This window comes from Nanorana parkeri, unplaced genomic scaffold (genome assembly GCF_000935625.1).
Source record: "Nanorana parkeri isolate BGI_ZX_2015 unplaced genomic scaffold, ASM93562v1 scaffold195, whole genome shotgun sequence".
Taxonomy (NCBI): Eukaryota; Metazoa; Chordata; class Amphibia; order Anura; family Dicroglossidae; genus Nanorana; species Nanorana parkeri.
The window spans coordinates 1701497-1716071 of record NW_017306463.1 but is presented as its reverse complement, the minus strand read 5'-3'; the positions used below and the strand labels follow the sequence as shown (position 1 = coordinate 1716071).

At 43.2% G+C, this 14575-nt stretch overlaps 1 protein-coding gene across 1 annotated transcript; it reads left to right on the top strand.

Annotated features, from left to right (window-relative positions):
- The first annotated feature begins 70 nt into the window (after positions 1-70).
- On the top strand, positions 71-13489 carry NUDT21 (nudix hydrolase 21). Its single transcript, XM_018555418.1, has 7 exons — positions 71-277; positions 3053-3253; positions 6086-6149; positions 7659-7748; positions 7839-7914; positions 9481-9595; positions 13232-13489. Exons 1-7 carry the CDS (start codon positions 162-164, stop codon positions 13251-13253), a joined length of 684 nt encoding a protein of 227 aa, XP_018410920.1. The 5' UTR covers positions 71-161; the 3' UTR covers positions 13254-13489.
- The last annotated feature ends 1086 nt before the right edge of the window (positions 13490-14575 follow it).

Below are 14575 nucleotides of genomic sequence, written 5' to 3'. Positions count from 1 at the left end.
ATACTCCTTTACTTTGCAGCGCACTACGATGACGTGCTTTCCCCGCGACCGGAAGTGACGTTCCTCTTCTTCCGCCGCACCATTGTCGGGGTTCTGAGCGCTCAAAACTCGGAAAAGAGGTGGCATCGGGGCACAGACAGCAGCTCTCCACCCCGACCAGCATGTCGGTGATTCCGCCGAACCGCTCGCAGACAGGCTGGCCCAGAGGGGTGAACCAGTTCGGGAATAAGTACCTGCCTCAGACCAAGCCACTCACCCTGGAGCGGACTATTAACCTGTGAGCCGGGGGGAGGGGACCCTCTGACATTATCATCACCATTATTATTATTATACCGTTGTTATTATTATGTACCGTGCATGTAAAGCTGTGCACGGTGCAGTGACCGTGTGCTCACCCAAGCATGTTCAGAGGACCTCATCTTCATTAGTGATATATGGAGTGGGGGAAGAGTGAAATATTTATAGCAGGTATTTTTAGTATTTTGATAGATAAGGGAAGGGTTAAACTCCCTTTCACGTTATTTATTTTTGCTGCCCTGTTGCTAAAGGTTCCCTTCCGGTCCCAGAGCCACAACAGGAAGTTAGAGGAAATCTGTGATGGGTAGGCAGTTGCCCCCATTGGAAGATTTTCCACTGATAGCGGCCACCAGTACAAATAAAAGGCAGACGCTCCCAGTGGGAAACAGGGGGTCTAACCCTCCCCCATGCTCCTAAATAACAGTTTTGCTTCCACTTTACATTTCTGTCTGATTTTATTTCTGTCTAATATGAAACACAGAAGTTTCCCAGCACACTTACCGGCCAGCATGCAACAAAACAGATTGCTCTGTCTAACAGTATGCGTTAAAACAGAGGTTTTAGTTGCACAACTTTTGCAAAATATGAGGACGTTACACTGTCCCGTCAAGGCTCCTCTGTGTGGTGTGAGTCTCCATATTGGAGCATATTTAGAAGAGAACTATGGGGTAAGTTTTTTTCCCCATAATTCTCTTTAGGGTCACGGGAGGACATATATTAGCTTCCTCCCGTGACCCAAAGCTCAGTATATAGCGGGCTATTGCCTTTGATATACTGTGAGCGCCGCAGCCGGGACGGATCCTGACATTACTGTCAAGATCCACCCAGCTTGTGTGAGTGACAGCTGGCTCTGCCTATCTAGAGGCAGAGCCAACTGTGCCCGCACCCCTCCCCCATTCGTTCCTTCACTCACCGCTCACGGCAGGGAGACGATCGGAAAGTGGTCGGTGCATGTTTCTGCTCACTTCCTGATCGATAGAGCCGACCTGTGACAGCTTCTTTGTCACAGGTCGGCTCTAACTATGAGGACGAGTGGAAATTCTCCTTTTAAGCAGTTGATAAATTGGATGCAGGTATACCTGGAGGGAGCCCACTCCTTAAAGGCACAGGTATGCCTGGAGGGAGCCCACTCCTCCTTAAAAGCTACCAATGTCCTCTGGTGACCCAAAGCTCAGTATATAGTGGGCTATTGCCTGCTATATGCTGAGAGCGCAGCAGCCGGGATGGATCCCGACAATACTGTCCAGATCCACTCCGCTACCTGATTGACAGCGGGCTGTCCCTCTATAGAGATCACCATACATGTTACAGTCTGACTATACAATCTTCGTACACTCAACTTTAGATTTACCAAAACTATGTAATATAAGGGCCTACCTAATCGTTCTAATCAATGTGTATCCAATCAGACTGGCCCTTGTACTACATGGATGTCGGCAGAGCTAAAGGAGATTGTACAGTTAGATTTTAATGTGCGTGATGAGCTTTAAGAAGATTGCAAACAGGCAGGTACATTTGTTTTATTTCATAAGAGACATAACGTGTTTTATCTACAACAGAGAGCCTGTCTGGTGGTTTTTTGTTTTTTATTCTTGTTAAGAATATGTTCACTTTCTCACAAATTGTGAAACAGTAAAATTTTATCCACAGCACCTCACCACCTTCCCCGGCCTCCGCTGCACTTACATTTCTGAAGTCCCTGCAAGCCAGTGTAGCGGTCTGTGCACTGGACTTCTCAGCTCCACATTATGTAATGCTCGTAAATGGTGAGCGGTCATTGGTCAGCACAGTCACATGACCAATAGGAAGCACTTATTTCTGGCACCTGGTCCCTGGCTCAAAAGCACTTTTCATTGGTAAGCGTGTTCATGTGATCGTGCTGACCAATGAGCAATCTATACTACAGGGCTGGGAAGACCAGTGTATGCACCGCTACACCAGCTGTCGGGGACTTCAGTCATGTAAGTGGAGAGGAGGCCGGATGCCACCTCCCCTGGCCCCCCGCCACCTGTTAAGGCCCGGTTCACATCTGGGCGTTTTGTAGCGCGTTCCTACGCTCTGCAAAACGCTCAAAACACTGAAATCCCATTCTTTCCTATGGGTATGGTTCACACCTGGGCGTATTACAGGCCGTGTGAACGCACTACAAAACGCCCTACGCCCAAAGAAGTACAGGAGCTTCTTTGGGGCGTTTTTGTCGCGCGTTTCCATTGGGATACAGCCAAGTAGCCCTCGGAACCATGCTTTTGTCACCGCGACACGAAACGCACAACAAACGCGCATATTCGATACGCCTAGGTGTGAACCCAGCCTAAGTGAAACTGTTACCGTGCCCTGGATTGGTAACACACGGGTACATTTTAACTGCTGCTTGTGAATGAGGACAGTTCTTTGTACTATGGCCTACACCAATACTTCAGCCCCCCAGCTGTGGAGAAACTACAAGTCCCATAAGGCACTGCATGACTTCCAGGCAGTTGCATGTTGGATATGTAATTTCACCCAAGTTGGAGGGCCGCAGTTGGATTACCCCCGGGCTGTACAGGTATTTTAGAAGATGAAGTATATTAGTTCTTTAGGAAGTGGTGACATTACTTTGATACTTGTGGTTTTTGTGCATCAGATATATCATGCTGTGTTCTGAGATCCTGATGATATTTGATAGCAATGTGTGGCGTCATTCACCAGATTCACAAACCTGCAGTGAAGAGAATGTCTGTGTTATCTGAGTGTTATGCTCCCTTTGTACTTTCAGGTATCCTCTTACAAATTACACATTTGGTACCAAGGAGCCTTTGTATGAGAAAGACAGCTCCGTGGCTGCTCGGTTCCAGCGGATGCGGGAAGAGTTTGATAAGATTGGAATGAGGCGCACCGTAGAAGGGGTTCTGATCGTTCATGAACATCGGCTACCCCACGTCCTCCTCCTGCAACTGGGAACCACATTCTTTAAGCTGTAAGTTGGGCTACCAGCATTTGTTGAATTTGTTTTACAGAAATTATTGATTTTGTTTTCAACTGATTTGAACAAGCAAACGTTAGATCCTTGTCACATGATATGATTGATCAAATGACACAAAATATTGGCATGGTTTATTCATCATCTAAATTAACATTTTAAATTAAAAAAAATGCAGATTTATCATATGGAAAATGTAAATACACCGTTACATTTATCACCTGTACAAATCCATGAAGTTAGAATCCAGTGTTCCAGCTTAGGTGTCAATGATTAGAATGATTGAGTTGGAAAAAGTCCAGCGGAGGGCAACCAAACTAATTAGGGGTATGGAGGACCAGAGCTACGAGACAAGGCTACTAAATTTAAACATTGGACGTGAGGAGATTAAGGGGGGATATGATCTCCATGTACAAAATGTTCAATGGTGGCAGCAACATTAGCGATAAACTGTTTAAAATTAACTCCATTACAAAAACTAGAGGCCACCACCTAAAATTGGGGGAAAAGCCCACAAGGGGCGAAGGGGGTTCTTCACAGTAAGATCAGTTAGGGTCTGGAACTCACTGCCACAGGCGGTGATTTCAGCAAATAATGTGGAATTGTTCAAGAAACTTTTGGACGATTTCTTAAGGGACCTTAATATACAGGGGTACAGGTACTCCTAGAACGAGATCCTAATAGGTTGGACTTGATGGACGTATGTCTTTATTCAACCTCAAATACTATGTAACTATGTAACTATACAGGTGGAACCTATCTTACGTAAACCTTAGACATCTACTGTCGTGGCCAAAAGTTTTGAGAATGACACAAATATTATTTTTCACAAAGTCTGCTGCCTCAGTGTTTTTAGATCTTCTTGTCAGATGTTACTATGGTATATTGAAGTATAATTACACACATTTCATAAGTGTCAGAGGCTTTTATTGACAATTACATTTAGGTTTATGCAAAGGGTCAATATTTGCAGTGTTATTCTTATTCAAGACATCTGCAATTCGCCCCGGCATGCTGCCAGTCAACTTCGGGGTCACATCCTGACTGATGGCAGCCCGTTCTTGCATAATTAATGCTTGGAGTTTGTCAGAATTTGTGAGGGTTTTTTGTTCACCCGCCTCTTGAGGATTGACCTCAATGGGTTTAAGGTCTGGGGAATTTCCTGGCCATGGACCCAAAATGTTGATGTTTTGTTCTACAAGCCACTTAGTTATCACTTTTACCTTTATGGAAAGGCGTTCCATGCTGGAAAAGGCATTGTTCATCACCAAACTGTTCTTGAATGGTTGGGAGAAGATGCTGTTGGAGGATGTTTTTGTACCATTCTTTATTTATGGCTGTGTTCTTAGGCAAAATTTTGCTCTTAGGCAAAATTGTCAGTGAGCCCACTCCCGTGGCTGAGAAGTAACCCCACACATGAATGGTCTCAGGATGCTTTACTGTTGGCATGACATAGGACGGATGGTACTCGCTTTCCCACAGTACACCATTACTTCTGTTGATATTTTTGTTGATTGAAAAGGCAACATTTTCTTATGTTCTTATTCAAGTATATCACCTATATTAGCAGACACTGATTGAATACAAAAATAACAATTCAGCTATTTCCATGGGCTGTGGTTTTTCAAACCGCTGACTGTCTTTTCCCTGCAGAAAGCAATGACTGTCAGTCACCACTTCCTGCAGAGATTCCCCCTTCCCTGTTCTTCCAGCGCTCACTGAAGGGACAGACAAAGGAGGGGCAGGCACAGCTGGCTTTGGCTCTAGAGAGGCAGAGCCAGCTTTCAATTAGGCAGCCAGGTGAATCCCGAGAATATTATTGGCATCCTTCCCGGCTGCAGTGCAGATCTGCACTGTCGGTATATAGCGGGCTACTGTCCACTATATACTAACTTTGGGTTACATCAGTAAATTGACTTCGTTTTACTTATCTTTTGAATGAAAAGTGTATGTGTGTAGCATTATTCATTAGCTGCATCAGTTTAGAATTGTTGAAATGACCAGTCAAAAAAAACCCCCAACGAATGTTCATTGGATATTGCCCCTTACTCATCCTTCCATTAGTTTAAGATTTCAGATGAGGGGTTTTATCACTCCAGGTGGCAGACCCCCTCAGACAAGGTTTATACTGTTGTGCTGAATTGTTAATGGCACTCCAGTGCACTCAGCTTACCACAATGCACAGTAATACACTTCCATGCGTTGTGCACTGTGTTGCAAAAAATGGTGCATGTAACTTTTTTGGTGCCTTAGGCAGACTATTCAAATGAATGGGCTGGCTTACTGCAGTGCATGTTAACGCTCATGCATTAACTCGCCACATTGTGAATCCTGCCTTGTATCTTTATATCTCTTTTTAATAACCAGCTAGACATTGTATTAGACATGCACAAGCTGACTACATGGACTTCAGTGGGCTGCAAGAACCATTCATACATGTGCTATAGAGCTGCATAGAATTGTCCATGTGCAATGTTGTGACTAGCTGGATAGGAAGAAGAGATGAAACCACATCGTGTCATGTGGGTCTACCACCTGGAGCCATGAAAGCGCTGCGCAAACTGTTGGCGCTATATAAATCCTGTATAATAATAATGAAACATGCCACTGTCTCCTTACATGAACTGCAATTTACATAGTAGAGTGACCCAGGTTTCAGGACTCCTGGAGTGCTCCAGAAGATGAACATACTTGAAGATACCTACTATGGCATACAAGTGGCAGTTTTGTAATATGTGGCCCCAGGTTTGCTTTATCACTAATTTTATATCATGTTCACTATGACTATCCGTTATCGGTAATTTTCATGATTGGTTTATCTTTTTGCAGGCCTGGAGGTGAACTGAATCCAGGAGAAGATGAGGTGGAAGGGTTGAAGCGTCTCATGACAGAAGTATGTCTTCCTTTTTGAAGCACTTGTTCAATGTTATCAGCAAACGTAGGCTGTGAATACATACAAAGCTCAAAGCCTAGCTGTCCACTTTCCAAAATCCTGACCCTATAATTCTGTAGGCCAGAGACTTCCAATTCGGACCCCACATCTGCAGGATGCCAGAGATTTTCCACTCTGCTCCTACATCTACAGGAAGCATTACATGGAGATAATTTGTTGTCTGAGAAGCAAGTTGCATAAAAGTAAATGACTACTAAAGCTGGGTATACACGTATATATTGTGTTCGTTCAACCCGCATGCTGATCAAAGAAATGAGTGTGGATGGAGGAATCCCCCGCTGTTTATATTGTACTCTGAAAGCGGCCACCGGCCCACCTCACAGGCATCTTGGGAAGTTTTTATATACAAAATTGATCATATATGAGACCAGTTATATGGATCTAGTTAAGTCTTCCAGCTATAGCACTTTCTGCTTCCTTAGTGTCCAAGTATTTAAAGATAATTCACCTCTTGATATTTTTACTGGACCTTCATTTAAAACACTAGTTTATTGACATTACAAAATCCTATTTACCCCTAGAGACACACGGATTGCTTATTCTATAAAGTCAGTCTTAGGAGGTTGGTTTTGGTTCTCTGTCAAGTAAAGATTGGGAGTGGGGCTCTAAGCAAACGGCTAATAACACAGTTTAATTATATATTTGTTTTTTGTTTTAGCTACTAAAGGATTTATCATTTTGGCCCGCCAATTTTAGGACAAACACTCTTCTGCTAATCAAGAAAATCACTGCTACTTCCTGGGTCAGTGTTACTGCTTCCTGGGTCAGCTCTCTGCTCATTGGACAGAGGTTATGATGCCGATTCATTTTCCTGTTGGCAGACTGAAGGCAGAGAGGTGACATAGGAAGTTGCATTGCTGAGCCAGGAAAGAAGTCTCTTATCTAGATTTTGTAGTGTGGCTGAGGTTGGGAAATGACAGGATTGTACAGAATTACAAGTCCTTTGGTAAATATGTATTTCAACTGTGTTTAGTGGTTTGCTCAGGAGTCCTGCCTTAAAGTGACGCTAAACTCAGGGGTTAAACCTTAAAAATGCCATAAAGCACCTTTTATAATTATTAACAAAAATGTCCCTTATTTGTGTATCACTCGGCTGTAGATCCTCAAATCATCTCTGAATTGGTGCTGACACTGTCCTTCCTTCTGGAGGGTGGCTACTTTTGTTCCCCATGGTCCCTGTGTGTGTTTGTAAAGTAGTCACCGCTCCAAGATCACTCCCGTGATGAAATACAATCTCACATTTAGTTAGCTAATTTGTATTGAAGTTATAGTCTATCATGGGAGCAAGCATGGAGCGGTGGCTACTTTACAACATCTGAAACCAAGGAGAGGGTAGCTGCCCAAAAATGCTATAATTGCCTGGCTGTGTTACTTTGTTAAATGCTTTTTTTTTTCTCTCTCTCTCTCTCTCTCTCTCTCTCTCTCTCTCTCTCTCTCTCTCTCTCATAGATTCTTGGCAGGCAGGATGGGGTGCAGCAGGACTGGGTAATTGATGACTGCATTGGCAATTGGTGGAGACCAAACTTTGAGCCCCCACAGGTTAGTGCAAATCCTTCCAACAAATACACCGGTTTTGCATTACACAAAACAAGGAAAAAAAATTGACTTTCTTTTTTTTTTTCTTTTTAGTATCCATATATTCCTGCACACATTACAAAACCCAAAGAACACAAGAAGTTGTTTCTGGTGCAGTTGCAGGAGAAAGGTAAACAAACTGTCATTGACTGGAATCCTTTATCAGATATATGGCTGTAGCTAGTCTAACCAGGCAATAGAATACCTTTGTTTTATTTGTGGTACTGTACATTGTTTTCAATAAGTAAGTGCCTTGTCTGTGTGTTTGTTTTTTAATACCACCTTCTATTTGGAAGATGCCCCATCAAATGTAAATTCAGTTAAAGTGGTTCTATATTATATTAACCACCACTCCTCCGTTCTAAAGCGCCTGCCACACTTTATACATAGCTGTCCCAGGAGACCCTGAAATCTTTATCTGTCCTGAAGAAACTATCCCATGCTCGTGTTAGCTTATGCTGCTAGATTCTAGCATTTTGCTCAACTGAAAGAGTACGAGAATCAAAGCTCAGGCAGATCTGATTTGGCTGAATTTCTGTCCTCTGAGCCATTACAACTGAGATCATGTGGTTAAATAGTGATATTTTCTTCTGAAGTTTGTTCATGATCGGACGCTGTGAAAGCCCCAAAACAGTTTATACAGAATGCCTATTTATGGGCCAGTTTTACATTCCATGTATCCTCCACTGATTAATATTTCACTTTTAGCTCCTATTTGGGTGGTGAAGTCACCACAGACATAGATTTGGTGTTGCTACCTAGTATTGGGAGTCCATTGAAGCTAGCCTTGTGTCCCGTAAGTGGCTCCCACTGCTATTTGCAGCCAACAGATTAGGGGATTAGAGTCTTGCATGGTAATACAAGTTAGCCTCTCTAACCTCCTCCTACAACCCTCATTTTTATACTATTCCAGCATTGACCTGTACTTTCCCATAATTTTGAAGTAACTGGTTCACTGCATATGATTTATAAATAATGTGCTAAGTGCTGTCATGTAGGAACATGGATAGTTATGTATAATGCATGATTTTAGGGCACTTTGGCAGGGAATCAGGGCAGTAGTTGAGTGTGGGGAAGGAAAGTACGCTCAGGTTATGCTGCCTCCTATGCATCAAACATGTTGTTTTACTTTGTTTGAACTATGTACAAGTTGAAAGATATTTTGTAACTTTCTGAACATCTCCACATGTGAGTTAATGAAAGTGTGGCTATTAGCACTGCAGAAAAATGTACAAATAAGTTAGACATTATCACCCTGCTCATGTAGGCCAAAGTTAGTGTCTCTGTGAAGAGCAAACCCCTACCCTCTTATTCTCTCCTTGACTGCCATTTATCGCTCCTCCTTCCTGTTAAAATCAGAGGTGTTGGTGACCTTTGGGAGTATTGATGTCACTTCTTCCGTCATATGGCAGTGCTCGCACCTCGTGACTGGTCACTAGACCAGTCACTGGGGAGCAGGGCACATGTTTTTGAATACCTGAAAGTGCCAAGTATTCTTGATGGGTGAGGAGGAGAAGGGAACAATGAGGGGCGCAGGTAATAGTAGATTACAAGGGTGTCAGCCCTTTGCAGGGACTGTCACTTTGCCTCCCATAGTCAAGGTGACTGTCTCTTTACTGTATTGTAGATCTAAGCACAATCACTAAAAATGTAATATGTTAATGTAATTTCAATATATTTTTGTATTCTGTTTTAGCACTGTTTGCAGTCCCGAAGAACTACAAGCTTGTTGCCGCCCCTTTATTTGAATTGTATGATAATGCACCAGGCTACGGACCCATCATTTCCAGCCTTCCACAGCTTCTCAGTAGGTATGTAAAAGCAATACCCCCTGCACTGAAAGCAGAATTTGCCTGGAAGTTGCTCATCTGTATTTTGCATATTCTACTTCCATACCCAGAAACCATGGAGTACTACAAAAAGGTTGTGGATATTGAAGAACAACCAGAGCAAAAATGCTTCAGTTGATGTTCACCAAAGCAGATTATGCTGAAGAGACCCTGTCATTAGACCAAATATTTTCCACGTAGATTTAGTAGTGTTTATTGGCCTTGTGGGCAGTAGCTGTATTATTGTAATTATTGTATTGCAGAGGAAATGTACATTTACATTGGGTGGCTGGGGTTCCCTGCAGCAATAACCTGTGGATTCTTGTGGCAGGAATCCCAAGCGTGTCTGTACAGATGCAGCTGCTGTGCTCATTCAAGTTTATGACAGTCTGATAAGGGCGGCATCAGTCAGCGGCAGTCCATATGTGCACCCTTCCACTCTTACCCCAGCTACTACATTACTGAAGAATTATCCTATCAGAAAACTGCTTTGGAAGACAGCTCCATCATATATAAACCAGCATTGTTGATTCTGTGATCAAAAGCCGTTCTCCTGCACAACCTCGCTGCTTCTAGCCCATTGTTACTATTTATTCCTGATCTTGTACCTGGGCATATGGTGTAAATGCATTGCAGGCTCTTTGTCTACCTGCTGCCACCCCCTTATGTGTCCATGCTAACCCAGACTTTAGTCCCCTTCTGCATTAAGCACAGCCGTTAGGAATCAAATGAAGATCTCAAAAGTAGTGATTGTACTCTTGCTCAGCAACCTGGATGAAACGGGGAGCAGCAGACATTTTGCAGGGCAAACCAATTATGAATTTTGTCTCTTCCTTTTTCCTTTAGTAAGGGCTCTACAAACAAAAGGGTTTCGTGAGGCAGCAGTGGGAGTTCCGCTTACAGCCTCTTCTCGCTGTTCCCTCAAGAAACCTATTTTTTTTTCTCAGTGTTTTAAAACTTGGCTGTCTTTGTGAGCTCTGGGTACTACTGCTATCTGAGAGTTCCTAGTGTCTGACAGCATGTCTCCCACTAGGTGCTTTGGTTCCTTTACTGACTTCTACTTCACTACAGAACATAGTGATGTAAGTGGTTAGTGGGAGGAACCACAGCACCCAGCGAAGGACACTCCGTCTGGTACACCTGAAGAGTCAGATGGCAGCAGTGCTTGAAGCTTTTCGAGAGAGCAATGAGTCAGCACACTATCCCACAAAACCAGAACCCCTTCTTCTTTTTTTTTTTTTCATGGTGCTTCTTCTTCTTCTTCTAAGTTCTGTTTTTGGATGATTTTATTTTAAACAGTAGTGGACTGTGAAGGAAACCTGTCAAAAAATGCAACTAATGCTGTCATGTCTGTGTGCTTGGCACATTCTGTTGCCATTAGTGCCACCCTGATCCCTACTTGCACTGGATATTTTCCATACTTGCACAAGTGACAGTTGCGTTCTGTAGAAGCAGAGGTGATGTCACATGCAACCCTATATCTAGAGGTAACAGGATTTACAAATAGGGAGTGATAAAAAGGTTAAAGTTAAAGCAAAGTTGAACAGTGGGTTTCCCTTTTTTTTTTTTTTTTTTTTTTCCTTTAGTCTGCAGAGAGCTTGTTCTAATGTCTCTGGCGAGTCCAGCAGTCTGCTTTATTGACCAGAATTTCTAGTATAGCGTTTAGGGGTGTCCCGATACCAGTACTAGCATCGTTATCGGGACCGATGCAGGGCATTTTGACAAGTACTTGTTAAAATGCCCCGATACATAGCGCCGAAGCTTGCTGGTTTATCTCATTCTCGGCGCTCTAATGTTCAGTTACTTTATTTTGGTTTCGGTCAGCCGGCCAGCAGGGGGCGCTGCGCAGGCAATTCCATTAGGTTGCGTGCTCCTGCTTCCTGCACTCAGCTGAGCTGTGTGAGGTGTGGTGGCAGCATGACTCCAGAACACAAGAGCAAAGATGACAAGAAGCCGGGCAGAGGAGAGCGCTCGTGTGAGGATGGAGGTGGCCAAGAGGTGACTGTCCGTACTGCTCCGTGTGTCTGCATCTCTCCATCCACAAGATATAGATTTTTAACTGTGCAGAGCAGGGTAGAGGTAGTGCTCCATGAACCAGGACAGATTAGGAAATAAAATCAGATGTATGAATAGCTGCAGGGGTAAATTCACTATGGTCTTAATGTAAAGTGTGTGAAAGACATATTGGCTGTGTTGTCTGCAACCAAATCATGTATTCTTATTGCATACTACAGACAGACTAGTACAGTCAGTCCTGCAACATTAAGCAAGGCCCTTTATTCTTTTAGTAGATTTCATAAATGTGTTCATGTGCTTTTGCAAACAAATATGCTTCCTTATGGTATTACATTCTTGTGCAGCATTTAAAGTAGAATTCCAGGCAAAAATATTAACCCTTGCTATGGGGCTACCTGGGAAAAGCAGGGGTTGACTGCTCCTTTGTGTCTAGGGCTGAAGTAAAAAAAAAAAGTTATCTGCTGAATCCCTGAGGCGGCAGAGCTCCCTCCAATCTCTGTCTTCCTCCGCTGCAGTAGTGGTATGTCCCCCTGCATTCTCACATGCAGTACACTTGATGACTTGAGGATTCCTAGACCGCTGCAACAGAGGGGAAGAGACGCTGAAAAGACTGTTCTAACAGCAAGCCGGCTCCAAGGATCGGGTGAGTATAACTTTTTGTTTTCATCCCTGGACACAAACAAGCAGGTAATGTGACTGTGCTTCATGTTACACCCTAGATATGGATTTAACAAGAAACATGCTCCAAGAGGGGGAGTATGTTTGTATTTAAAATCAATGTCTTTCTGCCACTAGGTCACTGACAAATGACAGCAACGAGGCTGTGTGCAGCAGGACTGCTTCTAAACCCATTCTCAGTATTTGTAAGCAAGTAGCACTGAGGCTGTGATTGTGAGCAGCTCTCCTACACACAGTTGCAGTTTTCTTCATTTACATATGCTGAGGCTGTGTTCAAGAGATGATCTCTGAACAGACTTGGTGCTGCCATTTTACACCTGACATAGCGCATGGAAGAGGAGCAGCAGAGGACTTCCAGAATGAGAACAATAGATTGCTCTAATCCTTTTGTAACTTTATTTCTGCAGGGTACTGGAAGTGTGTACCAGGTGAAATGATCCATAGTACACACTTCCAGTACACTGCAGCAATAGAGTTACAATTCTCCCCTGCTAACATGAATAGGTTAAATGATCCCAGAGGCAGATGCATGATCGTGTTTGTAGTTTCACGACAGCTGTGTGAAAGCAAATACAAATGTTTTATTGTTCTAAAACAGTCTTGAATTAAAGTTCTTCATAATCATAAAGAAATTGGCCTAAAATAATCAGTCTGTATTGTTTTTTGTTTTTTTTTAATGTCACCGGTCCCTTTTAAGAAAAAGTATCGGTAATTGGTATTGGCAAGTACATGAGTGGAAGCACTTGGTCTTGAAAAAGTGGTATCGGGACATCCCTAATAGCGTTGCTCAGTTAATTGCTACATTCTGTTACTGTTATCATTAAAATCCCCAGCTTGTGACCGTAGAAGACATTGATTTCTATGACACATTTACATCAGCAGAAAGTTCAGTAAACAAGAAAATGAAATCTCTCTCTTTGGCAGGTTCAACTTTATTTACAACTGAGCAAGGGTGAAGTCTGGACAACATCATGTGGATGAAGCGGTCTCTGTGAGCACAGCTTTATATTGTGGAATTCTGGTGAAAAAGGATTTTTGTTCCTCTGAATCCATATAATGTTGTTGCTGTTGAAGTAAATAGACTGTATGCAGAGTTATACAGCAACAATATTTGTTAGTGTTTTTATTTTCATTGTGTTTCAGTATGTGTTACTCGGTTTTCTTACACAATTAAAAAATGATTCTTTTCCTCTGTCTGTCAGTTTATTATATAATGCACAGGTATGGATCCCTGTATCCTAGCACTAATATAAGCTATCTGAAATTGCAGCTCTACATAAAATTCTATCTAAGCATACTGTATTGTTCTGCTGGGTTTCACGTGTAACTGGAAAACCTGTTTGTTTCTCACCCGCAATGTAGTTGTATCTGGAGTAGCAAGTTTAGAATTCACCTTCAACTGTTTGTGATGAGATCTGCCATCATCACACATGTCAATGTACTATTTAACTTCTGGATAGATATCCTGTAACCTGCCCCTGCAGGATTTGTTTATCATGCCTGCTCCTTTTAGCATGCTTTATTGCTCGAGCTTGACAAAGAGGCGTATGCCTCGAAACGCGTAGCAAACCATCCCCTACACACCACCGACAACGGTTCTTGCAGCCCTTCACTGTGACACTTGGAGAGCATTCCCTCATCTCCAGTACTGTCACGTCTCCTACCACTTCTGACTGGGAGACGACCGCTGACAACACGCGCCACACCACAGCCCTCCATTAAGCTTTCCTGCCCGCCGTGGCTCAGCCTGGCCAGCTGAGCCTCGCCGCGAGACTGCTGCTCCTGCTCCACATAACATCCCCTCAGCCGTCCTGTACACTGGATTTCACCGGGCCCCACCTCCCCAAGGATCCCATCCCATCTCCTCCAGAGAATTTACAAGGACTTCTCAAATGTAAGTGTTGGTTCAACCATTCATTCTATCAGTAGTAGCGCTCTCAATATATAGGTTGTCTTCTGGTTTATTATTAGTTTTACCAAGGACTGCTATATCTAATTTTGCAGTCCATCACTATGGAATGCCTCGAGCCATAAGAAGGCTTTCTTGGCATTATTTATTTACTATTGGTATTTATATAGCGCTGACACTTGTACACAGTACACATTCACATCAGTCCCTGCACTCAAGGAGCTTACAATCTAAGGTCTCTATCGCACATGCATGCATACATACATACGAGGGCCAATTTAGAGAGGAGCCAATTAACCTACCAGCATGTCTTTGGAGTGTGGGAGGAAACCGGAGTACCAGGAGAAACCCTCACAAGC

Coding starts and splice junctions, on each gene's coding strand:
- NUDT21 (XM_018555418.1), top strand. CDS start 162: ATGTCGGTGATTCCGCCGAACCGCTCGCAGACAGGCTGGCCCAGAGGG. Junction 6,150..7,658: donor TGAAGCGTCTCATGACAGAA/GTATGTCTTCCT, acceptor TCTCTCTCATAG/ATTCTTGGCAGGCAGGATGG. Junction 7,915..9,480: donor GGTGCAGTTGCAGGAGAAAG/GTAAACAAACTG, acceptor ATTCTGTTTTAG/CACTGTTTGCAGTCCCGAAG.